Below are 24,516 nucleotides of genomic sequence, written 5' to 3'. Positions count from 1 at the left end.
GTTATGTGTAATTATGTATGTTTATATGTTTATTCACCAATTTTGCAAATTTCTAAAATGAAAATGTTTGAGATTTCATACTTGGTTTGTATGACGCTGAGTATTTTCATTGTCGGCGGATGGCTTGCCAGCCTATTGATGTCTAAGTCTATCATATTTGTAAAAAGTGAGAAAAATATGGCCCATGGGTCTGAAAGACTGCAATTTTGTATTTTATCGGTGACAGGCTTATAACAACGTTATAACGCAAACGCAAACTCGTTACCATCCAACATGAATAATTTCTTTTTGAACGTTGTACAATAACCTTTATCTCTACATCCGTAGGTTAATCGATAAACCAGTTACTTATTTTTTGTTTTCAAGTATAAAATACTGACCTACTTTCCATTAAATAAATCAAAAGATGTATTTTTAAGTTAAATCTGAATACGGATACAAGGTAAGTTTTCTGGAATTCGCAGTGTTTTAACTGGATCGAAAACCGCTGTAAAATTATTAGAAATGCATCTAAAATAGTTTGTCGGTGATAAAATGATGTTTACTTTTGATTCTTGGTGTAAAATAGGCAAAATATATCCTTGATACTGTTTGGGGCATGGTGGCGGCATTGTTGGGGCACCGTTGCGGCACCGTTGCGGCACTGTTGCGGCACTGTTGCGGCACTGTTGCGGCATCTTGCCACTTGCGTTATTTTTAAACTTTTTAAAAAACGTCGCGCTTGCTTGCGGCACTTCTAGGTTTGCTTGCGGCACCTCTAGGTTTGCTTGCGGCACCTCTAGGTTTGCTTGCGGCACCTCTGCGTTTTCGAACGCAGCAATGCCGCAAGCGTGCCGCACGTCAAGTGAGAGGGGGCCTTTAGTTTAGATGAAGGGCCTATACTAGTTTTGTATTATGATTGGAATGACTATGATGTTTACTACGTATACACCGCCTTTATTTTACTAGTTATATTATTATTGACTTGATACCATTCACTGCACTAATATTGCTGGCTATATGATGATTTGAAAGATAACTAAATCGACTATTTTCCGAAGGCTTGTTGATACAAAATAATGGGGGTAGGGGGATGGAGCTTTGCAAATAAACGTTCACAATAAATGCTACTGCAAGGTGTGAATTTATGTTAGGTCTTTCAGGTCCAAGGTCATTGCTTCCTTCTTGGGTATTTGTAAGAGGGTCTGCTTTAAGACTTATTACTTTACATCTATGACACGACGCTTGGAATTGATAATTTTATGTGAAAACACACTGACAAGATGTTACCAACAAAGAAGAATATTATTGGAATTTGGTTTAGAAAATATTCCTTTATCCTCAGATATTGCTTTGAATCTTGTTTCGATCTCGAAATATCTGGGTTTGAATATTTGTCAAGAAAAGTACATTCCAGAATAAGCTGGATTTTGCCCAACTGACTTTCTAACTGTCAGGTAGAAATAAAAGGACTCCTATTCATGATCAAGTGAAAGTAGAATTTATTTTCTTAATTCAAATTGTGAGGTGTTTCACCTTGACGTACCAAAATATTCCCTTAAACAACAGTTATGTTTCATAAATTGTTCCAAACATGATGCTTTCTTCACGGTTTCTTGGATTCTATCGTAATTTTATAAAGTTATAAGGAAAAGTTTTGAATTTAGTTTCTACATTTTTAATGTTTTCCTAAATGTAGAGTGACCCATTTGAAAAGCACCTGACAGGTAAAAAGACCGAGAGGAACAAAAATTGTACATCATTAGCCTTTTCAAACTGGTAGAAAGAAAACAACTTAGGCTTTGGTGTCAGCATTGCCAGTCTTGTTCTTGTTTCCCCAAGCCTGGAAAGCGTAGTTGTCCAGTCCTAGTAGAGGAAACAAAGTGCTCATTTTAAAAAAAATTGGCACAATTCACATATATTCACGAATAAAGTGACTGATATCACTGATGTTATCTATAATGCACTAGTATGCTTGTCAAAATACATGTAGAAATCTTTTGGGAACAGTTTGGAAGTAATGAGTGACATTGCTATATTACAAGGGTATGTCGATGTAGGTCAGACATCCAGGTAATAAGATACGCCAAAAAGTACTTAATCAAGACCTTTTCCAAAACCATATCCTGTTGCTTGAGTGACTACTATTTTTGCGATTCTTACAAAGAGTTTTCACAAGTCAATATATCCCATTGCTAGGCGTTCAATAGGACCGGTGAGATTAGAATATGATTTCCTGCAGCTACAGCTAGTAAGATGAGAATTCGAAGTTTCTAATTCTATTTTCTAGAATGTCATGGAATGAGATACAGCATGAGTAATGCAAACAACCGTTATTATATTGATGTACTGACTATGATGGTCTCAAACACTGCCTTGTGATCTAACGCCTGATAAAACACAAATGTCCTTTACCGAGGGTATCGTCCTCACGTTTCTTGCGACCCAAAGCCAGGCCACCCCGTTTCTTCAGCAGAACAACGGCCACGATCAGAAGCCCAATGATTCCGGCAACTGCAACAACCGCTCCGACCACAGTACCCACCGGGACTCCAGCTGGCCCTACGGTACAAGAGGAACGACTTTAACGTGTTAAAGAAATAGTGGTCTTGATCTTAGCTTACCTGGTCTTTAGAATTCTTCAAGTAAAATTTTATTGCCATCAACAGGTAAGATTTGAAAAGAAAAGCACATAAGAAACATTTAGGACGCAAAAAAAAATCCATCTAATTCATACATTCCCTACTTTAGGAGCCTCTACAAATTACGTGTGTTCATTAACTACAAGTGAAGTTTTCTTAGAATGAATCTTTTTTGCATCAAAGTCAATTTCTTGTCTGAAAATGGGTTACTGCTAATCATTGTTTTTAACCTATGAAGACGAAACATCGTGTAAGCAATAGATCGTGTTTTTCTATAGGTCAGCCGAATAAGCGTTTTATTATTTACCTGCTCCTGCTTCTTCGAAGTTCACTTGGAACGGTCCCTGGGTGATGTCCGCCTGGTGGTCCCTGCTGCTCTCCCGGCGAACCCTGCCCTCCGTCCCGTACGAGACGGCCCGCCTACGCCGTGCGGCTGGGATACAGCCCTGTCTGCACCGGGAGTCAGGGTCGTCCTTGAAGCAGATGATCATGGTGCAGTGGAAGTACACCTGGGGAAGGATGGAATTTGAGTGACAATTAGCAAAAAAAAAATACTTTACAGAAACAAACTTCCACCAATCGGTAAGCCAATACATCGTCGTTTTGTTGATAATCAGAAACAGAAACCTCTACCATGCCTAGGCCAACATTGATTTTTTTTTTGCTGCAGCTCCAAAAGTATCAGTATAGCACCTTCTTACCAGTACACCCGCCTTAGGAGGATGACTTCTGGATCTAGGTATCGATGCATATACTTTAAACACATGATGATTTCTTCCAATTAATTGCACATTTCGGAAAACCTGCTTTTACACGTATAAAGCAACCTTAACGCCATCACATTTAATCATCTGTATCTTCCCCATTCACCAGCCACTACAGAAGTGACATTGTCCAAACAGGTTTTATTTTTACCAGGCTGGGTTCGATAGCATTTGGGAACGTGAAGGCGGCCACGCTGTAGTACAGGGCCTTGTCATTAGAACGATCATCGTCCTTCTCTAGAGTCTCATCAACCTCACAGCTGCAAAGTCAGAGGAAACCGGTCATTTGTAAGACAGTTTCAGATAACAAACCATTTGCATTGAGACGGATGCAGAGTCCCGAGTCTCTACTAGAGCCTGGTAACTCATGTATGACATGGCATTGCACAAAAACACAACTTATCTGCCGACTTATCACAAAAATCAATAGAAATAAACAAAAAGTATGCATCACAATCATATAGCCACAGCCAATTGCAACCAACTTACCAACTACCCAACCAACCAACCAACCAACCGACCGACCGATCGACCGAACAAGCAAGCAAGCAACCAACCAACCAACCAATCAACTAGACAACGGAACCAACCACCCAATCAACCAACCAACCAACTAATCAACCAACCAACCATCCAACTAGCCAATCAACCAATCAACTAACCAACCAACCAACCAAACCAATTAAGCGAACAACCAGCTAACAGCCAGCCATTCAGCCAACAATCCTTATCTACCAACCGCAACTAACAACGAGTCACAAAGGCAAGGGCAGATAGTCAAAAACAACCCTGGTTCAGACGTACCCATCTGTGATGATGTTGACCCTTGGAGAGTCGTTGGGATCAGTGGTGGGAGTGGAGACACAGTCACGTGCAAACAGCTCCAGGTTTTCCAGTGGTGACGTCACGCTCAGGCCGAAGTTCAGACGGTCAGACGGTGTGACCTGGAATGTCGAATCACAAAATCAGTTTCCTCTGTTCATTAATTATCTCGAACGAAAGACACGATCGCTCGAGTCCAGGCTCTGTATCTGATTCCTTGTTTTCGTTGTTTCAAAAGATGTCTTTGTAGCAGTGTCAAACCACAAATTTTCAGTATAAAAACAATGTAAAAACTCGTTTAAAGATTAAAACAGAAAGCTGAAACATGAATGGAACGTTTCTGACCTGAATGGGGAAGTCATCAGATTCATAACTCGCAACGAAATCTGTTGAAGTGTACATCCGCATCTCCAACATGAAAGTGTTGTTCGCATCAACGATTTGGATCCTGCAAGGGAGAACGCAAAGAATCTGTCTCCGTTACCCCATCTTTTAACCCAAAGTACAAAGTTTTAACTGACGAAGTAGCAAATGATGATTTTAAACATTCTGTCAATAGAATAATGGTTAGAATAGTTCAAATCAGTTAAGGTGCACTCTTAAGGCCCCCTCTCACTTGACGTGCGCTTGCGTCACTGCGGGGATTTGAAAGATACAGAACAAATTTCAGAGATAAAGAACGAATTTTCTTATTTTTGTGTACTTCTAAGTCTGACTTTTACGTATGACGCAATATCTAAATTATAAAAAAAAACAGAAAATAACAAACTGTGACGCAGTGAATGACCCACACATTGACGCAAGCTTGAGAGTGGTGCACATTTAGGATTATCATTGTGCAAAAGTAATAACAGTTTAATGGCATTGGTCCTGGTCAATTGGGCCGAATTTAAAGGTACAAAAAGAAGACGCCCAATATTTCTACAGTTGGGATGTAGAATGCACTACTGCTGTCGTTCGCGTTATCACATCGTTGCAAATCTGCACGATACTTACCGAGGAGAAGGGATGTTATACATGATAGGACCCCGTGAAACGTCGTACTGACGGAGGAACTCGCACTGGAAGGGCAGGTTTATCGGCTGGTTACGCACAGCACCGTTCGCATGGGTCACTTGGTTGGCGATGGCTTCGTTGGAGAAGATGAATTTGTCGTCCCCTAAAGTCTGAGAAAAACAAGAGATACGGAATCCAAAGATGCAAAAAATATATATATTATTCTACTCATCCTTTGTCTGAGTTGCCCATATGAAGAGTTCTTCCTTTGAAGCAAATACCTTTGGTCATTTTGCAATAGATCACACGCAAAGCAAATTTAAAGGCTGCTCCGATCCTCGACTTTGATGATTTACTTACACAAGGTAGCAACGCACTGGTTAGAACACAGGTGAATAAGACTACTTTATGACTACTCTACCTCTTGTTGGGTTCCGCACTGTTGCAGATGTGTCTCCAACGTGACAAAATCGTCATCCACAGTAGCGACACAGCTGGTGTCCAGAAGGTGCATGTTCTCTACGTCCACAGCCAGTAATGCGGTACGGGGAATGGAGATGGTCATGCTGTCTTGGTCACACTCTACGTTCACTACAACCTCAGCTGGAATAGTGATGCAGTCTATTGTTACCTCTACAAATAATCTAAAATCTAATGAAAGGTCTTAAAAAAACTTATATGTGGATGTATTTGTGTTGATTTGCAATGGGAATGATTTAAGAAGGTTCTATTTCATTTACCTATGCTGGTTTGGTACTATCATGTTCTTTACAGTTCAAAGGCCCGGTGCTTAAAGCTGCCCTACGACAAGCACTATAGGTAAAAGGCAATTTGGTTGATTTGGGATATAAACCCGTAACCTTCTGATCCAGAATGGGGAATTGCCTACCAACATAGAGTATTTAAACCATTCCATTTTTGTTTTCAATGTAGCACAATCCCAAGGCATTGTCAAACACTGAAGACCCTTTACATCTCACCCACCTGTCCTGAATGTCCCGCTGATGACACCGTTTGGTTGATCGTCCTCTCCAAATGAAGTGAGCGTAAGGGTATAGTCTGTGTCGGGCAGCAATTCCGGTATCGTAGCCGAGCTGCCCCCTGCTGCCGGTGCGGGGGAGAGGTCCCGGTACGAGCCCGACCCGTCTGCCGGCTGGTAACGGAGCCTGTAGCGTGAGATCGGCAGACTCCCCACGACTGTCCAGGAAACGGCGAGATGGCTTATCCCGGCCTCATCCAGGGTCAGCCCCGTGAGCTCTGGAGCAGTATGGTATATTGTTAACAATGATAGTAATTGATTGACTCCAAGCGCCATTCACAGCATATTAAAACGTAAAAAACAAGTGCTTTTAAAAAAGCTGGCATTTTGCCAATGTTTGCGTGTGTGAACGTTTTTTTCTAGTTATTAAAATGTCATATAAATAGAACAAAGTAACTAAACCTGATATTGGCGCATGGAGAGATTCACATATGTGCCTGAACTGCAGCAGATCTAGACGCGACCTGTTAAAATTTGCGTGAACTGCAGCAAATTTCACTACACATTGCCTGTTTTTGAGTGAGCTCTGTTGCGGGGCATTTTTAAGTTTTTTTTTTAAATTTTTATTTCTATTCGGCAAAAAAACGAAGCGGCGAATCCGTTAACCAAAGAAATAAATTGGTGTGGCCAAATCGATGTAAAAATTAGTATTTTAATGGATGTAAAAAAGAAAAAAAATGTTGAAAAAAATCTACCTCCCCGGATTCGAACCGGGTGCATTGGTTTAGAATGCGTAAACTTTACCACTGCGCTAGTGCGAACATGTTGAAGAAATGCCTGTTTTAACAGGTATAGAAATATTTGGCATGGATTGAACAGGTCCGTTGGTCTCAACATCACAACATCACAACGGCGACTACACTGGCCAGAAGGCATTTTGCGACTGCAAGTCGCAAAATGCAAAAAACTTTTGAAACCAAATAAATAATACACAATGCTATGATCTAAGTATGTTCGCCGCTTTGTGTTTTGAAACAATATCTTTTGATAAGTCTTTCCTAAAATTTGTATCCTGAAAATGCTGATTGCTGCAAGAAAAACTGATATATATATATATATATATATATATATATATATATATATATATATATATATATATATATATGTTATACACTTACTATACAGACTGTCATTTACCACCTTTTATTTTAATGTAAAATGGAGGGAATATTTTACCTATGCACGCTACAAAGTTTGTAAATTCGGACCAAAATATGTGAGAAAATCAGCCGAAATTAGGTTCATGTATCTTCATGTGCTGTATTAGTATTCATTGCATGATTTAGATTAATCTGCAGTAGGTAAATAAGAACGTCAAGCAACTGTTTCATATAAGTCTATAACGACATCAACACGTGAATAAGACATGAAATGTGCTGCTCACCAGAACAGGTGATGACATTTCCAGCTTCACAGACACACCTTTGCCCATCTTCACTCCAGCGTTCTCCAAGCTACAGGAGTTTAGATCATTGGAAAATATTACACACGGAATTCCATGTACTGAAGAAACTGCTGTTAATACTAATTAAAGATTTTACTTGCAAAACATTAGCGTGTACGACCTTCGTGTATATGCCTATTTCAATACTTTTTGTGGGGCCGCGTAGCACAGTGGTAGTGTATTCGGCCCGTGACCGAGAGGTCGCCGGTTCGAATCCGCATGCCGTGTTGCCGGTCTTGTGCCCTTGGGAAAGGCCCTTTACACGACTTTCCTCACTTTACTCAAGTGAAAAATGAGTCGTCCCTCGGATAGGACGTTAAATGGAGGTCCCGTGTATGGAGAGAGTCATACCCTATGCACGTTAAAGAACCCGCCACATGTGCGAACATCCACCCGAGCGGATCAAACCATTCCGGCCAAAATAGGGGTAGGGAATCTCCCGAGCAGCCCTCGTAACCCCTGCTTCGCCTATTGGGTCAGTTAGTCCTCACTCATAGTGAGCAATTGGGCTGGTCTCAATCATGATGTTTCTGACCTAGGGCGAAGAGTTGCTGTTACAGTTCCAATCATGTAACCCGTAACATTGAGTGGCCTTCAGGCCTTGTTACGAGGTGACCATTGAGTAAAAAAAAAAAAAAAATACTTACTGGAAGAACTTAAAATCATGACGAAAGACATAGGACTTCTTAAAATTTTGGTCTACCTACTATTTTGTGTTCAAACAAAGTTAAATGCTCGTAAGGTCTAAGCAGCTTATGTCGTTTCATATAAACAAAGCCGAAATAACTTGTGCTGACCGTATAGTAACGTCCTTCATCGTCAGTGCAGCCACACTGCTCCTCTGGAACACACTGTTGTCCACTAAGGACGAAGCCAGGATCACACGCACAGCCTTCTCCACAGCCGAGGTCGCAATTCTCTTCAGCGTTGGGGTTCGCGCAGGTCGCAGGACAGTAACTAGCGCATGGGGAAAACGCGCTGTTCACTGGGCAGACTCCGGCTGTAACAAAAAATAAAAAATAAAAATGTCCATACAATGGCTTCAGACCACACGTCGAGTGCCACAATAAGCGTCAAGTTTTCCGTTGCAATGTCTGAATGGTATGAAATAAGTCCACCATGACATTACATTGTCTTCGTAAATTTGCAGAGAGTAATGATCATATACACAGCGGAGAAACACACGCTGGGTAAAGGAAGAAGGTCTCGATAAACAAAATTTAGGGCATTCATAAGAAAAGACTTATATACACAATGTAATTCACTTTCAGAACCACCTCTACATTACCGCTGTAGCGCCATCTTAGGGCAAGTAGTAGAAGCACTTGTTGCACCATAAAGATAAAAGATCAAGCAGTCAAAACTTTGGGGAAATTACAGCATAGAGAGAGCATCAATATGCAGATTCCAAACAATACTGCCAAGGGACAACGTACGGCATAGATCTTCTGTCCGCCATGAAAATGGTGCCACACCAGCTGCCCGGCAGGCCTCAGCGTAGGCCTCCAGGTTCTGACAAAGTCCCGTGGTGTTTCCGTCCAACGCACACATGTCGAAGAGACATGTTTGGAAGTAAGGTCCAGGAGCAACAAACCCATGGCAGGCAGCAAACGGGCCGTTAGTGTCTTCCAGCAGCCCGCAACTGTCAGCCGACTCGGCAGCTGCTCGCACGGCGTCGGGACATCCGGAAAGTGGAGTTAGTTCGGCTTCTCTCTTTCCCCTCCTACCTTCAGGACAACTAGAAGAAGCAAATTCCGTCATAACAGGAAAGAACAGTTATCTTATAAATGGTGTTATATTTCTACGAAAGGTTTACTTATACATGAGACGCCTCATAGACATGGAACTATGATAGTTAGGATAGAAAACATATTTTCCAACTATATCTCTTTTGCGTATCAATTCCTAGTTAGGACATGCACTCTCCAATGAGGTCTCTTTAGTGTCACTGACGAAAAGTAATGAAACGTCTGGTCTCTTGTTGCTTGAGTAATTGCCATTTGGCGTATTCTATTACCTTGATGTCTAACCTTCATCGACGTGACATTGAACTACGTCCGGAATTACCATGAAAAAAATCGAGATGTCTTGAAATTAGTAGTAAGTCATTACAAATTACTTATTAAGAAAAAGAACGTACGTGCTACTGTCGGTGAGCCAACTGTCACCAAAAGTGTTCTCATCTCCCACAACGGTCCCGTCTGGAGTCATGTAGTTGTCGCTCGTATCGCCGTTAAAGTTACCGCAAAGACCACACATCTGTCCTCGGTAGTCGCCGGGAACCTCAACCTATGATGGTGTTTTAAGAAGTTAATATTCACCAAGATTTTCACCATTACTTGTATATAAGACGTTCCCGAAAAACAGGAAGGATATGAACACCTATAAAGCAGACACATTTTGTCAAAAAATTGATGTTAATACCCTTTCTTCTTCTGACAGAGTGGGGGCAGTTGGGTATTAATTAGCGTTTGGATACCGTCCTTGCCACCGATAGATCCTCTTGAAGATTGTCGATATTGATAAAAAATATTCAGTTCTAATTCATAACTCCATTCATATTCCCTTACCCTAACTTCGTGATCACCATCGTATGAGACTTCCACGCTGAGGTTCTTTAGAAGAACCCGGACAAACCGCCCGGTCAGGCTGACTTCAACCATACCGCCCGCCAGGCTGGAGGATAGTGAGTATGGTGTTCCGTCCACCTGGTTAAAATGAAATAAAAATGTATGCTTCAAAGGAGGAAGAGCAATTAGTTCAATCATTGTCTTTAGAACGATTGAGTTATTTAGATTTCTCCATTGCTATTATGTTATATAGAAGGTTCAAAGTTATATGCATCCAGCGCACCTTTTGGTTCCTTCGGATGGACAGCGCCTAACACCACAATTCTGTCAGTACAAATTATTAATTTCTTACGCTGGTATTCATGCTACCATATCTAGTGGTCAACGATGCAAACTTTCACAATTGGTCTTTGCAAATTGTATTTTCCACAACAGTGCAGGCAACATTTAACGGAATACTTAATCACGAAACCATGTGAAACATTTCCTTCTGAAGAAAATATAAAAAAAAGTCCACTACTCACAGTGACATCCTTGCCCTGGTGAACTCCTATCACGAAGCCGTGTGCCTCAACAAATACCTCACGTACGTAAGAAACAAATGGGTTTCCAGGTACGTTCTGTGTCGTCACGGTAAAGTCGCTGCTGTTGCCGCAGTCCTTGGCTAGGGTGTACCTGCATGGTCCTTGAAAGTGGTGGTCGCCTCCGTCAAACGGGTAGTAGTGAGGGTCACCCCATGCTTTGCAGACTGCCCCGCCTAACAAGGAAGAAACTATCTTGAGAACCAATTGACAAAACAGTTTAAAAAGAAACAAAAAAACAACTTAAATAGAAGTCCCCGTACGGTTGCTTATGAATTCTATTCAAGAATAGAGCCTGTACTTCATGATAGGTGGTTCTGTTCTTGTTGGACAATGGGCAAAATTGCATAAACGGACCACTAAGGCCCTTCCACCTTTGTTAGGAAATGTGACAAGTCAAGTGTGACTTTAATAGTATTAGACGTTATAGATATAATAGATCTACCGTAAACGATCAAATAGCTGTATTTTGAGATCCAGACTGAAAGAAAAAAATCACTTACGAGATTTACAGATGTAGGAATCTCCACTATCGATGCAAACGTCACCATTCTCGCAAGGGTTGGGGTAGCAGTGATCTGTGGTTTAAATTAGAATATTTCAGGAAACAACCGATTGCCATTTGTTTTTAAAGCAAGCTTTAAAATGATCCAACAATAGCAAAATAAGAAACCTACTTTCAGCGCCACACCCAAGGATCTCCACACGCATAAGGATGTGGCCTTGAAAAGTAACAACCACGAAACGCACATAACGGGTCTCAACTGGGTCGTCCAGTAGGTTCGTGACAGGTGTGTTCATGTCCGTGTTGCCTGGAAAGATCTGAAAGGCAAAGTGGCATTTTAGAGGGGGGGGGGGGGTTCTAACTCTTCTGTAGATCTTCTTTTCTATCAATGACCATACAGCCACTGTGTATTTGATATTTCGTGAAATACAGTCTCAATTGACTTATTAACGACTTCAATATTTTCTGAAAACAAGTCACCTTAACAACAAACAAGATAAGAAGAGCTTTGTAAAGATGATTGGAACGGAACAAATGAGAGCTCTGGCATTTGGCATCTAAAAGTGGTAAAACATGGTAAAACTTATATTTACCATGCGAATATATATTCGTGATGTTTTTAGAGAGAATTCACAGTAAGTTTCCGTTGTAGAATATTTATGTAGCTACTTAACCTTATCTGTGCCATCGCTGTTGGCATACGCCGTCCAAGAAGTCCCATCTGCACTGAACAGGAGCTTGTACGATGTTACCCACTGCGCATCACCGCTAAAGCGACCCTGGGTAATGACGCCCTTGACTTGCTTCATCTCTCCAAGATCGACCTGATAAGTACCATATTATGTTGTCTTTAATGTTTGCTATAATGCAACAAGTTGCACAAAAAAACTTTTAGCTAATAATTACAAATGACGACATACGCCAAATTCTGAACTTAGGCCACAATTGATCTCGGCCCAGAAAATTTACTATCCCATGAGAAAATTAAAAGGTCAATTACTATTGAGATAATTGAAATATGACATCAATATGGCATTAAAATAGATGAAAGTGAATATGCTCTCTTTCAGAACATACCCTATCAGCGCGGAAAACTGTTTAAGCTTCGTTAGTTATATCTCAAAACTGTTAAATACTATACTAAGCTCTTGTTTGCGGTTGCTAAATTGATGCGATGGATGGAATTGCCTTCCACGAAGTTAACAAGAAAGGATGATATTGCCAATGGACACGACGAGAAAAAAAATCAACTTATAAATACCTGTAACCACTGTCCGACTATGTTGTCATGAGCTGCCCAGCCACCCCATCCTGCCGATGAGTGTAACCGTGCAAACCAGGGATCGTGTACTTCAGTATTACCCCAGCGCTGCCAAACGGAGGATGCAGTGATGGCGCTGTCAGGTATGGCACCAGATTCCATTCCAAGAGGAATGGGGTGACAGACTGAAAATAAATAAGAAACTTATGTTTCAGTTGGCTGTATAAGATGTCAGTTGCTGTGGATAATTATCAAATATATGTGCATAGAATATTGTAGACATACTTTTAAGGAATACTAAAATTCAGGTTATATGGCATGCATACCGGAGCAAGGGAAGACAAAGTATGCATTATATTTTAAAATGGCTGTCAATATTTCAGGTAGCAAACTTGCCATACCATCTGGACTTGTAGTTGGGGCAGATGTTGTCATAACTGTTGTCATTGGAGTTGTCACAGGTGCGATTGTTGTAGTTTCTGTAGAGACGAAAATGTGCTTTCATTCAATTGGTAATTCTGCCAAAATACAATTAGTACTTGTATTCGTAGATTTCCAATACTTTTATATTTTCTTGAGCTTAGAATCTGACATGGTACGTATCAACCTTGGCCTTTACCTCCTCAAGATCTCAAGGTGGGTCTTTATGTAGGTCAACAATAAGTGGGCTATGTGTGTGTGTACTGTTTCTGTTCTGCATTCCAAGCTAGTTCAACTATACACAAACTTACCTCAAATCAATAGACAAATCCAGGCAAATCAACGTAACATACAAATTGCAATGAATTGTAACACACACACACACACACGCACACACACACACACACACACACACACACGCACACACACACACACACACATTCTTTAATTCTAGAAGTGGGGTTTCGAAAGAAATTGTGTCAGATTGATGAGCTTGTGGTCACACCAGTGGCAATCGTTTCGTAGCAAGGATAGTACATACCTCTATCTAGCTGACAGATGAATCCTGGTAGGCGAACGTTGCATGCTCTATCACTCCAGTAGTGTTCGGCACCACCTAAAACTTCGACGCAGTCTTCGATGCCATTATGATTGTCCGGTTGACTGGGCTGCCAGTTGCTATACCTGGCTGACGCCAGGGTTGTGCCGTCTTCAAACACCCATTCACCTTCGGTGTCTTCGTCAGTCAACCCGATCCAGCGTCGTTCGTTAACTCCTGCCAGCTCGTGGATGAACGTGTTGATCGCGCTGTCCTTCGGCATGGCCAACAGTCCCCCGTCTGTGGCACACGTCTGTCGGGCTGTATAGAAATTCGTATACACAGCAAAGTCCTTGTAGCAAACTCCGTTGAAACTGACGTAGTCTGCTAGTGGACACCCTGCAGGAAAGAAGGTATAGGCCCAGATGAAAAATGTATTTGTCATTTAACTACCAACTTTAGATATAAACTTGAAAGTTCATCTATGTTTCTTGAACGTGCCTTGAGCATAAACGAATTTTCCTGAGATAATGACTAATATGGTAAGGAAGGTCGAGATTTCCCACGTATATTGAGGGAAAACGAAGTAAATCGTGAGGATACGTTTTCCTCGACCTCCGATGGCGCTAAAACACCCACAGCGCACATAGAACGTACGATTTGGGTAATCAGTCGACGAACCGCGTTACAACTATCGCGCACTAAGGTCAGGAAGTGTTAGCCGCACGGCGAAATCTGCGACACCGAAAAACGATACGAAGAACTGGCTTTTTGATAAATAAAAAAAAAAAAGATTATACACTGCTTTAGCAAAAAAATGTGAGCCAAAACTAGGGTGGTGGTGACTTATGATTTGCATCTTATTTTCATGGATTACTTCGTCATCTGGTCATATGAAATTCCGAACCTAAACCTCAAGTAAAACAATTGGATAACTTAAGGTGGATAGTCTTTCTTTATAATTAACAATCAGTTCTCAGCTAAAATGATTCGGAAATGAATTTTATTTTGAAAGTCTTATCATCGAGAAGAACCTTCATCATCTACAAGTATGTCCAAGATCTCCCAGGCAGAATGCCAAAAACACTATTTTCTATTGCTTAAACTGTTGTATTGATCTTTGTTGTGATCAGATAAAGCAAACCTACAGTGTCAAAATTAAGAAAAAGTTGTATCAGTCGTCAATTCAACGTGCCAGAAGTCATTAAAATCCACGAACATCCAAAAACACAGATAGACAGGCAGACACGCCAAAAAGAACACCTGTCTCATATGCCCCCACCACATGCATTGTATGATTAACCGGGATTTCATGTGCCTTAGTAACATGTCAGTCAAAATAGTTCATCACGACCCTTGGGTAGGTAATTGACATATAATTTGATCGCTGCAAGATATATTGAGGTAGCAAACTTGCCATACCATCTGGACTTGTAGTTGTTGTTGTAATTGTTGTCATTCTTGTTGTTGCAGGTAAGGTTGTAGCAGTTTCTGCTGGGACAAAATTACACTTTGAATGATGTGGCTGCCAAAATGCATCGAGTGCATGTAAACGAACCGCGCAGGGCTGTACTAAGAGCTCCATAGAGTTACTAAATTGTAGCCAATGTAGCAACAAACACTTACCTGTACTGCATCCAAGAACGTCTACCCTCATGCTGATGTAAGTATTCCAGGACTGAACCACGAAACGCACATAGCGGGCATCGACTGGGTTGTCAAGAAGGTTCGTCACTGGTGTGTTTATGTCTGTGTTGCCTGCAAAGACCTGCAAGATAAACGGATTCAGATTATGACATGTTGAAACTGTCTGTATATTGCTAGTATTAACAACCAAACAACAACGATATATTTGACAGTTCAAAAAACATGGACAGCAGTTTAAAGCTTACCACGATTATAGGGGTATGATAAACGGAGGTCTTCTTGCAAATGTGATGGATAGTAAAGAGAAGAGTATTGCAAGACGATAATTGGAACGAGTCACATGAAAGCAGGAGCAGCGTGGCACTATGAAAAGGTGCACTCTCACTGCACTTGCGTCAAGTTTGCGTCACTGCGGGGTTTGTTCATGGCGTCACTCTTTTGTTATTTTATCTGATTTTTTTAATATTTTAGATATTGCGTAAAATACGTGACGCAAGCTTGACGCAAGTGCAGTCAGAGTCTACCTAATAAAGGAGGTTTTCCACCAACGGAGACCTGTATCGAGGCAGAATTCAACCATAACTGCCAGAGATACACGTGTATCTACATTACCTTGTCGGAGCCATCACTATTGGCATATGTCGTCCAACTGCTCCCGTCTGCACTGTACTGGAGTTTGTAGGACGTCACAAACTGTTCGCCATGGTAGGTTGTGTGCCGACCCTGAATGACCGTGCCCGTGACGCGCTTTAGCACTCCTAAATCCACCTAAAAGACAAATATAATAATCATGGCGTTTGTTTTGTAAAGACACGTTACAAGAAGCAGAATCCCAGAACACAGAATGTCTAAATTACTGTTGATCAAAAATCCTAGTCAACGTACAGCTACCACTTAATTTCATCACGTAACAAAAACACTCACATATTTGAAAAAAAATGATTATATTCTTGGGGTTTCCAATACATCGACAAACATAAAAGTAGTCATGGGTTGCAGTCACATCGATTAAAGTTATAGTACAAAAAAAAACACATCTATTTTCTTATATTGTAACAAAGTTATCTCGAGGAGGTAAGGCTGAAAGCACTTGGAAGCGCAAGCTGATAGCTAAAATTAGTCGACATTAGACGAAACGAATTTATAATTTCACGTAAATTTAAAAAGTCGGGTACTACTGAAGGAAAGTTGCCTTTTTGTTTAAAATCAGAAAATATCAAACATGTACGTTTTTAACTGCTGCTGCTGCTGCATTTCCAAACTTGTCCTGTTCAAAACAGGCCATGACACACCGTCGACGGCGTCGGGCATTTGTTTTAGTAAAAAAGTGTCGCCAACAAGGATAGAAATGATTCTTTTTTTTTCAAATAAGAGTATCAAAACGTTTTAATGCATTAAAAGATAAACCTACCTGCAACCATTGTCCGATTACGCTCGTCTGGGGGGCCCAGGCACCATGGCCAGCAACTCCGTTCAAGCGTCCATGATAGGGCTGGTAACTATCATGGTGAGACGAGGACGCATTGATGCTGCTGTCAGGTATTGCACCAGACTCCATACCAAGTGGAACCTGACAGACTGGGGCAAAATAAATTATGTTCCAGTTACTTTTAAATATCCTTGGAGTCTGCACTTTCCTGTTTACAACTGATGGTGACACTTTTTGTATTTAGCTTCTTAAAAAATCATTGCAAAAAGAGCATTCGTGCAATCAAGTTCTTTGACCGGAAATGGATTTCATATTGGTTTTCATTTAGAGTTTTAGCTGCCAGAGTTCTAGATTGTTTTCTGCTATAATCAGAACTGATGCGTGGTATGCATAAAGAATAGCATACTTTTGAAGACTTTGAGCAGCGTCATCAAATTATATTATTGTTAAAAGCCTGGGCAAAAAATGGAGAATAGGGGGAATTCTAATTTATTGCCTTATTTTTACTGTAAAGTTGAAACTTCTACCATTTTGTTCAAGGGTTACGCTTGCTTACCACTTTAGCTCAAGATCTTATTATTAAGCTTTCTAGACAAACTTCAAACCAGGTGGTAAAGGTCAATTCTAAGTCCACCCACCTGTGGCGTATGTCCCACTGATGACACCGTTTGGCTGGTCGTCCTCCCCAAAGGAAGTGACCGTGATGTTGTAGTCCGTGTCGGGCAGCAGTCCCGGTACGGTAGCCGAGGTGTCGCCTGTTCCCGGTGCGGGGGAGAGGTCCTGGTACGAGCCCGACCCGTCTGCCGGCTGGTACCGGAGCCTGTAGCGCGAGATAGGAAGACTCCCCACGACTGTCCAAGACACGGAAAGCTCACCCATTCCGACATCATCCAGGGTCAGCCCTGCGAGACCTGGAACTGTATAGTTTTAACAATTAGACTAACAATAATCAAAGTGTAATAAGTGAACTAAACTCTGCCCAATGTAACAGCAAACACTTACTAGGGCTGCATCCAAGAACGTCTACCCTCATGCTGATGTGATCATTCCAAGACATAACCACGAATCGCACATAGCGGGCATCAACATGGTTGTCAAGGAGGTTTGTCACTGGTGTGTTTATGTCTGTGTTGCCTGTAAAAACCTGCAAGATAAACGGATGATTCATGATTAAGCCTTCTTCAATGTGTCAAACAACGTCGGTATTTTTTTGCACTTCATAAACAACGAACAGCAATAATTGAACTTAAGCTTAAAGCGTTCCATGATTATACATGTAGGTGTGTAATAACTAGACGTGTTCTTGAGCAAACAGACGTGATGAATAGAGAGTGTTGTGAGACGATATTTGCCTTGGAACGAGAGATATAAGAGCTGGAGCAGTGTGCGCTCCTGGTAAAACAAATAAAGTGGAAGTGTGGCACTTTGAAAGGGACATGACCGACAGAAGGATACCCGTAAAGACTGCGGGACAAATATATTATACTTGTATCGACGCTACCTTGTCTGAGCCATCGCTCCTGGTATATACCATCCAACTGTTCCCATTAGCACTGTAATGGAGTTTGTAGGACGTCACATACTGTTCCCCATGGTCGGTTGTGTGGCGCCCCTGAATAACCGTACCCGTGACGCGCTTTATCTCTCCCAAATCCACCTTAAAAGCAGAATAGTTTTGCTATAATGTAACAAATATAAAGTGCATTCGTGCAGATATGATATAACTGGACACAGTTGACAGAACAAGCTGATAGCTAAAATCAGTTGAATTTCAGGTTATCATTTCAGGCGGAGTTGAAAAATCAGGTACTTATGAACTAAAGAAGGTACATATGTATTTTGGATAAGCGGCCATATTTGTTTTAAATAAGCAAACATGTTTTCAACAAATACTTTTTCAACTACCACAGACTGCTTTAGTTCCAAACATGCGCTATTCAAAGCATGCAATGGAATATTTTGTTTTATTTTACAACAGTGGCGTCAACATGAGTTTTGCGATGAATAGAAAGCTAACAGGACCTACCTGCAACCATTGTCCGAGTGTCTTTGTCCCGACGGCCCAAGCACCATTGCCAGCAACTCCATTCAGGCGTCCGTGTTCGGGCAGAAAACCAGGCCAGGACGTGGATGCAGTGATGCTGCTGTCCGGTATGGCACCGGATTCCACTCCAAGTGGAACCTGACAGTCTGGAAGAAAATAAATGTATGTTTGTTTTGAATGTAGTGGAACCGTAGGCACCGAAAGTCATCTTGACGAAGCCCTTAAGCGCATATGTATATAGACATAATAGTAACATGTGGTTATTTGCAAACTACAGGTCATTTGAAATGAGACAAATGGACTTAATGTGTTATAAATGAGCACAGCTCACACATGCATGACAAACGGCGGTGTGTGATTCGTCATGATCAAAACAAACTTAAACACGCAGGTAAAGACTTGGTCAAAATCATGCAACCGGTTCAAAACCTTTGAGTTTGTACGTAACAATAACCCTAACCCCGCAGTGCTGCAAGTTTGACCCAAGTGAAGTGAGAGTGCAGCTTTACAGCTAATTGGAAAAGATGCATCCGTCTCTCATGGTGATGTGTTAGTTGTTTCTCCAACAAAGCCTGGTTTTTCAGTTTGCTTGTACAAATATATGACACTTATCATCTTGGTATCACACTTGGTAGTGATAACACACACCTACACACGAGGTTCCGTCTTCACTTAAATGTTGGTCACCACTGCAGGAGCACAGCACGTTTCCGGGAGTGTCGATGTAGATGACCATCCGTTCGGCTGTGCCAACATTTTCTCCTGCAAAAAAAAGATAAATAAATGAATTTTACACATTACACAATCTATTTGGTATATGCATCTAAAAATATTCACTGACAGATAAAGCCCTTTATGCGCAGTATATTGTTCCAAAGAGGCAACGCAAAGTAACTGTTATTCAAAAGGCAAAACCGCAAAAGAAAAAGGCAGCAAGACTGCGCCCACAGGGATAAATAGGTATAGTCATTAACTAGTGGACGCACCGTTATGAAAGTTAACGACGTATTCATTTTGAGAAAATAGGATGTAGGGCAGCTGGTCATCAGGAACTATCTCCCATGGGCAGCCTCCGTGCTGACCTAGGTCTGCCACTAGAAGCCAGCCCTCGTCATTGTCACAGCCTCCCCAATTGCGATTGATGTAGAAAGATCTAGACCTGAAACGTCGATAAAGATAGCCATGTGACAAAAACCACTCTATTAGTTTCGTTTCTGTGTGAATTCTATTTTATATTTGAATAGGATATTTTCTTGTAGAGAAGCCTTTGTGTGATTTTTTTTTTTTTACATTTTTTGTTCGCAGGATTTACCTTATTCCGATGTTCGAATGTTGGATCCCCTGGATTGAGAAGACGTTTTGTGTCTCTGTATAGATGTCTGACCAAGGAGATGACAGCAGGTTAGATTTGGAGAACCAGTTGAACTTGTCGGTGTTCGTCCCGTTAAAGATCAGCTCAGCATTTCCGGACGAATTCTCTAACACAACCTTCACCTGCGAAATAAGGCAATTGTAAGTCCTTTGCTTCTCGAAAAGACTCTTTTAGTTGACAAATGCCCAGTAAATTCTGACTTTGATCAAAGCCTGTTTCATATTTGTCACAACTCAAATTTACAAGCCCTACACTAAAGTTAATCCATGTGTTATATCAATCATGCAATAAAGATTACTACTACTACTATTATTATTATTATTATTATTATTATTATCATCATCATCATCATCATCATCATCATCAACATCATCATCATTGCCATTATTATTATTAATAATTTAAAAAGACATGTGCACGATAGAAGTATTGATGATTGACTGTTTACGGAAGTATAGTAATGCGGCTATAACGAAAAGATAGATATGAGTAACGTAGCCTTCTTGAGGGTGAAGGGTTACTGGCTCTTTACCCACTGTGTCTATTGCACGCCGGTATTGTAAGGAAGAGCCCATCCCCATTTTACCTACGCAATCTGAGTGAAGTGAGGACAGTCGTGTAAAGTGCATTTCCCAATAGCACAAGATCGGTAGCATGGCATGATTCGAATCCAGTTACGCCATACAACCCCACTGCTAACATGCAACAATCAAGAGAAAAATTTACAACCACATGCATGAGTTTAGTAGAATCTTACCCGTTGAATGTTAAGCGATCCCCACTTCTCCACAACTGGGCACTTGTTATGGAGAACTTGTTGACCAGGACCCGCACTCCAGGCGTCATAAACGCGCTGTCCCGTTCCTTTTACGGTTGAAAATACTTCCAGCCATTCTGTGAGAAGTTACCAAATGTTATGTCATTTTGGCGACGCCTCAGGGGCTATCCTAACAGTATTGAAATTCGTATGAAATAGCCCGATTTCACATCCATATATTAACATGATGGGTTTGACACAGGAGTCAGATATCCTCCGAAGGCTATCAGGTGAACCTGAAGAACGAGTTTTGCATTTCTATCTGTGTATGGCTTTGCGTGATTTGTTGGACAATCCTTTTTTGGCTAATGAAAAGCTACCTGGTGATGTTATGGTAATGCCTAAATAGCAATATGATTTTTTAAACTTAAATATAACTATCGAGCAGTTGTCTGCTCAACTGATCCTGGAACAAAGATTATTTTGAAAGTCTTATCAACGAGAAGAACCTTCATCACCTACAAGTATTTTCAAGCTCTCCCAGAAAGAATGACAATGATTTTTTTAGTGTAGTGACTGTTGTTTTCATCTTTGTTGTGTTCAGATAAACCAAAGCTGAACTGTGTACACCTATTATGTAGTGTATGATAATTAAATAGTCCTATCAGTCATCATTTCAAGATCAAATCATTTATTTGGGAGAGAGAGAAACCTACCTTTACATCCCAGAAGCTCGATCCTCATTGCGTACCAGTTACGCGGGTGGACGGCCAAGATACGTACATAACGGGTATCAATGGGGTTTTCCAGTATGTTGGTTATAGGGGTGTTTCTGTCAGCGCTACCTTGAAAGGTCTGTAAAATAAAACGATAATATGGATTAGTGCATTTTTGATTTGGTATGATAGATTAATGTCTAACGACATGGATAAGGCAATGCAGGACTATAACGTAATTAAAGGCCACTATAGTGGTTCTGGTAGGGCATATAAGTCAATTGAATAAATGTATGCTATACGTATATACTTTATCTATTCAGTTCTTATCGCTACTTAACACACATTTAACTTTGTATCTCTGCCATTCCGTCAGACACAGGCGATATTCACAACGATGTAAGCTTTTTTTTACATATACGTGTTTACTAAATGTAATCTACAATGTATTCGTTACTCTATGCTTGTTCTGTGTTACGACTCCTCTTGCTTCGCACGGAGACGAAAAGGAAAGCTGTGGCGTTCAATGCTGTCATGATAATTAGCAGTAGTTTAATAAATGAATAATAATAAGATATGTGCATATCGTAAATACCTTCTGTAAGCCATCGCTGTCCACATATGTGGTCCAAGTTGTTCCGTCAGTACTGTACTGGAGCCTGAAAAGGGTCACCCACGTGCCACCAGTGGGGTTACCTTGGATAATGATGCCTGTGACTCGCGTTATTATTGATAAATCAACCTACAGGACAGTAAACAACTGATATTAAATGCGGATAAAAACGTAAGAAGTGCAAATATAGAAAGAGCCTCCCATAGAACTCCTCGTATGTGTTGTTTTATTGCAGTTCATCAACTATGCAAATAGAGCTTACATTATCGTTACATTGTGTACATTGATAACTTCAAATTTCTTCAACTAACACTCTACGGTAAACATGAATGGCATATGGATATCAAATGAATGCCAAGCACTGATAAACAAACGGAAAACAATAATTTCGACCCCATGAAATTTTATATCATCATCCTTACGATTAAGAGAAAATTGATTATTTCCCAAGTGTCCAAAACGATAATTGCATATATACTAGTAACTATGCATATATAACTATGCAATTTCAGGTTACCGACCTGAAGCCATCTTTCTCGGTCGGCTATTGTGGGTGACCAGAAACCCCCGCCGTTTAACCGAGCACGAAAGGGCTCACTGCCATCGTTGTTCGAGGATGCGGTGATTCTCCCATCGGGTATTAGCCCGGACTCCATCCCTAGCGGATCACGACAGACTGGAAATAGAAAAAAAACATGTTGAAGTCGGCTTTTGATAGTCTGAAAAGATAGTTTTCTAGGCAGAATTTTTTTTTTACCATAACAATGGTGATGATGATGAATGGCGATAAGAAAACGGCAAAATACGAGAGCAATAAACCCAAAACATCTCTAAAGTCGCTGATGTATTGGCTACATCTGTGATGTATTAGCTACTGTTGATTCAACGTGAACAATTGGAACTTAAATTTCATATGCCTTATACGTGCTCTTTATGTACAATATGATATGTCATGAATAGCCAGCCTTAACGCAAACTTAGAGATAACTAAATGATGATATGATGTGAGGATTCATATACTTGAAGATTTAAAACCTTGTAGGGTGATCTCACGACATCAATGGAAACCGTTTTTAAGTACAACACCGCAATGAGACATCTCACTATATTAGATCGTGTTGTTTTCAATAGATACTATGATTTAACCATATTAAGGCCACCGATTACCGGGATTTGGCGTGACACCAGGGAGGACTGGCGAACTTCCGCCTTGTATCAGCCATACATGTCAGTAATTGCCGTTTTCTTGGCAGATGGAAATCACCGGAAGAAAGTGTGAAATATTGTTCACATGACACTACATTACATTACATACCGATGGCAGTTTCACAAGTGTCTCCCTCATACCCATCATCACAGTCACAGATGAAGCTGTTTTCACCACTTCTGCAGGTCCCATGGACGCACGGGTCAGGCTGGCAATGGCCCGGAGTGTCTGTTAAAATTGTAACTTATTAACTAACCAAATTACAACGGTAACATTATGTACTATCTCAACAATTCTCTTAATGATTATAGGAATCGTTACGCTAAGGTGCACTCTCACTGCGCTTGCGTCAAGCTTGCGTCACTGCGGGGTTCGTTCACTTCGTCACTGTTTTGTTATTTTCTCCGATTTTTTTTTCAACTTAAATATCGTGTAATACGTTAAAGTATGACTTAGAAGACGACAAATACACAAAAAATTAAGAAAATTCACTTTTTATCTCTGAAATTCGTTAACCATCATCTGCCGCAACCATCCCTCAGTAAGACGTTTGGAGCCGCATTGTTTCAGTTTAAGAACTTATGAGGCTCCAGATGTCTTAGGGATGACTGCGTGAGGAGTGATACATATCGGTTAGCTGAGGAATGATTGGTCCAATCTACTATGCAATATATATACAGAACATGTTCTTGATAATGAAAAAAAACCAGAAAGATACAGAAGACCTTACAAATATACCAACTTTCGATATTTGCAATAAAATAGAAAAAAAACTTACTGCTGCACCCAAGTAGCTCAACTCGCATGCCGATCCAGTTCCGAGCAGAACGGGCCAAAATTCGCACGTAACGGGTATCAATGGGATTGTCCAGCAGGTTGGTTTTATGAGTGTTCCTGTCAGCGTTACCTATGAAGATCTGTCAAGTAAGACGATAGTTTGAGCACATATGATACCTGTTGGTATGGTGTACAGTTTTTCATTACTAACTAACATACGTTCAATTTTCTACAATTACACAACACATTCACTGCTATGACGAGTCCGCCAGATGCAAAAAGAAAAAAAAAATATATTAACCTTAACTAGTTGTAGCACGTACAGTTTTTACTAATGCTATACTAAAATCCAATGAATGCTTGTAATGTTTCCGTTTTACACTGTTGGATACA

General features: G+C 40.7%; 1 protein-coding gene across 1 annotated transcript; it reads right to left on the bottom strand.

Moving 5' to 3' along the window:
• Positions 1–1,774: 1,774 nt before the first annotated feature.
• Positions 1,775–20,634, bottom strand: LOC118411132. The gene is made up of 31 exons (XM_035813174.1): positions 20,590–20,634; positions 19,994–20,175; positions 19,764–19,840; positions 19,330–19,443; positions 18,664–18,827; positions 17,640–17,781; positions 17,276–17,548; positions 16,620–16,786; positions 15,821–15,976; positions 15,188–15,329; positions 13,565–13,960; positions 13,005–13,082; positions 12,604–12,788; positions 12,017–12,166; positions 11,515–11,659; positions 11,341–11,415; positions 10,781–11,013; positions 10,257–10,394; positions 9,827–9,975; positions 9,123–9,424; positions 8,484–8,686; positions 7,627–7,696; positions 6,188–6,460; positions 5,625–5,806; positions 5,204–5,373; positions 4,553–4,655; positions 4,190–4,329; positions 3,537–3,645; positions 2,929–3,130; positions 2,395–2,541; positions 1,775–1,845 (listed from the first exon to the last, which is right to left on the bottom strand). Exons 1-31 carry the CDS (start codon positions 20,632–20,634, stop codon positions 1,775–1,777), a joined length of 4,983 nt encoding a protein of 1,660 aa, XP_035669067.1.
• Positions 20,635–24,516: the final 3,882 nt, after the last annotated feature.

Source organism: Branchiostoma floridae, chromosome 3 (genome assembly GCF_000003815.2).
Source record: "Branchiostoma floridae strain S238N-H82 chromosome 3, Bfl_VNyyK, whole genome shotgun sequence".
In the NCBI taxonomy this organism is placed as follows: domain Eukaryota; kingdom Metazoa; phylum Chordata; class Leptocardii; order Amphioxiformes; family Branchiostomatidae; genus Branchiostoma; species Branchiostoma floridae.
Note: the sequence above shows the minus strand (reverse complement) of the source record. Positions and strands in the feature narration are given on the sequence as shown.

What these genes read in the sequence shown, in the direction of transcription:
- LOC118411132 (XM_035813174.1), bottom strand. Translation starts at nt 20,634, where the DNA reads ATGGGGATGGGCTCTTCCTTACAATACCGGCGTGCAATAGACACA. An exon ending in TTCCTACATCTGTAAATCTC is followed by an intron (nt 11,014 to 11,340) that starts GTAAGTGATTTT and finishes CTTCCTTGTTAG; the next exon opens with GCGGGGCAGTCTGCAAAGCA. An exon ending in ACCAGGGCAAGGATGTCACT is followed by an intron (nt 10,395 to 10,780) that starts GTGAGTAGTGGA and finishes CATTTTAACCAG; the next exon opens with GTGGACGGAACACCATACTC.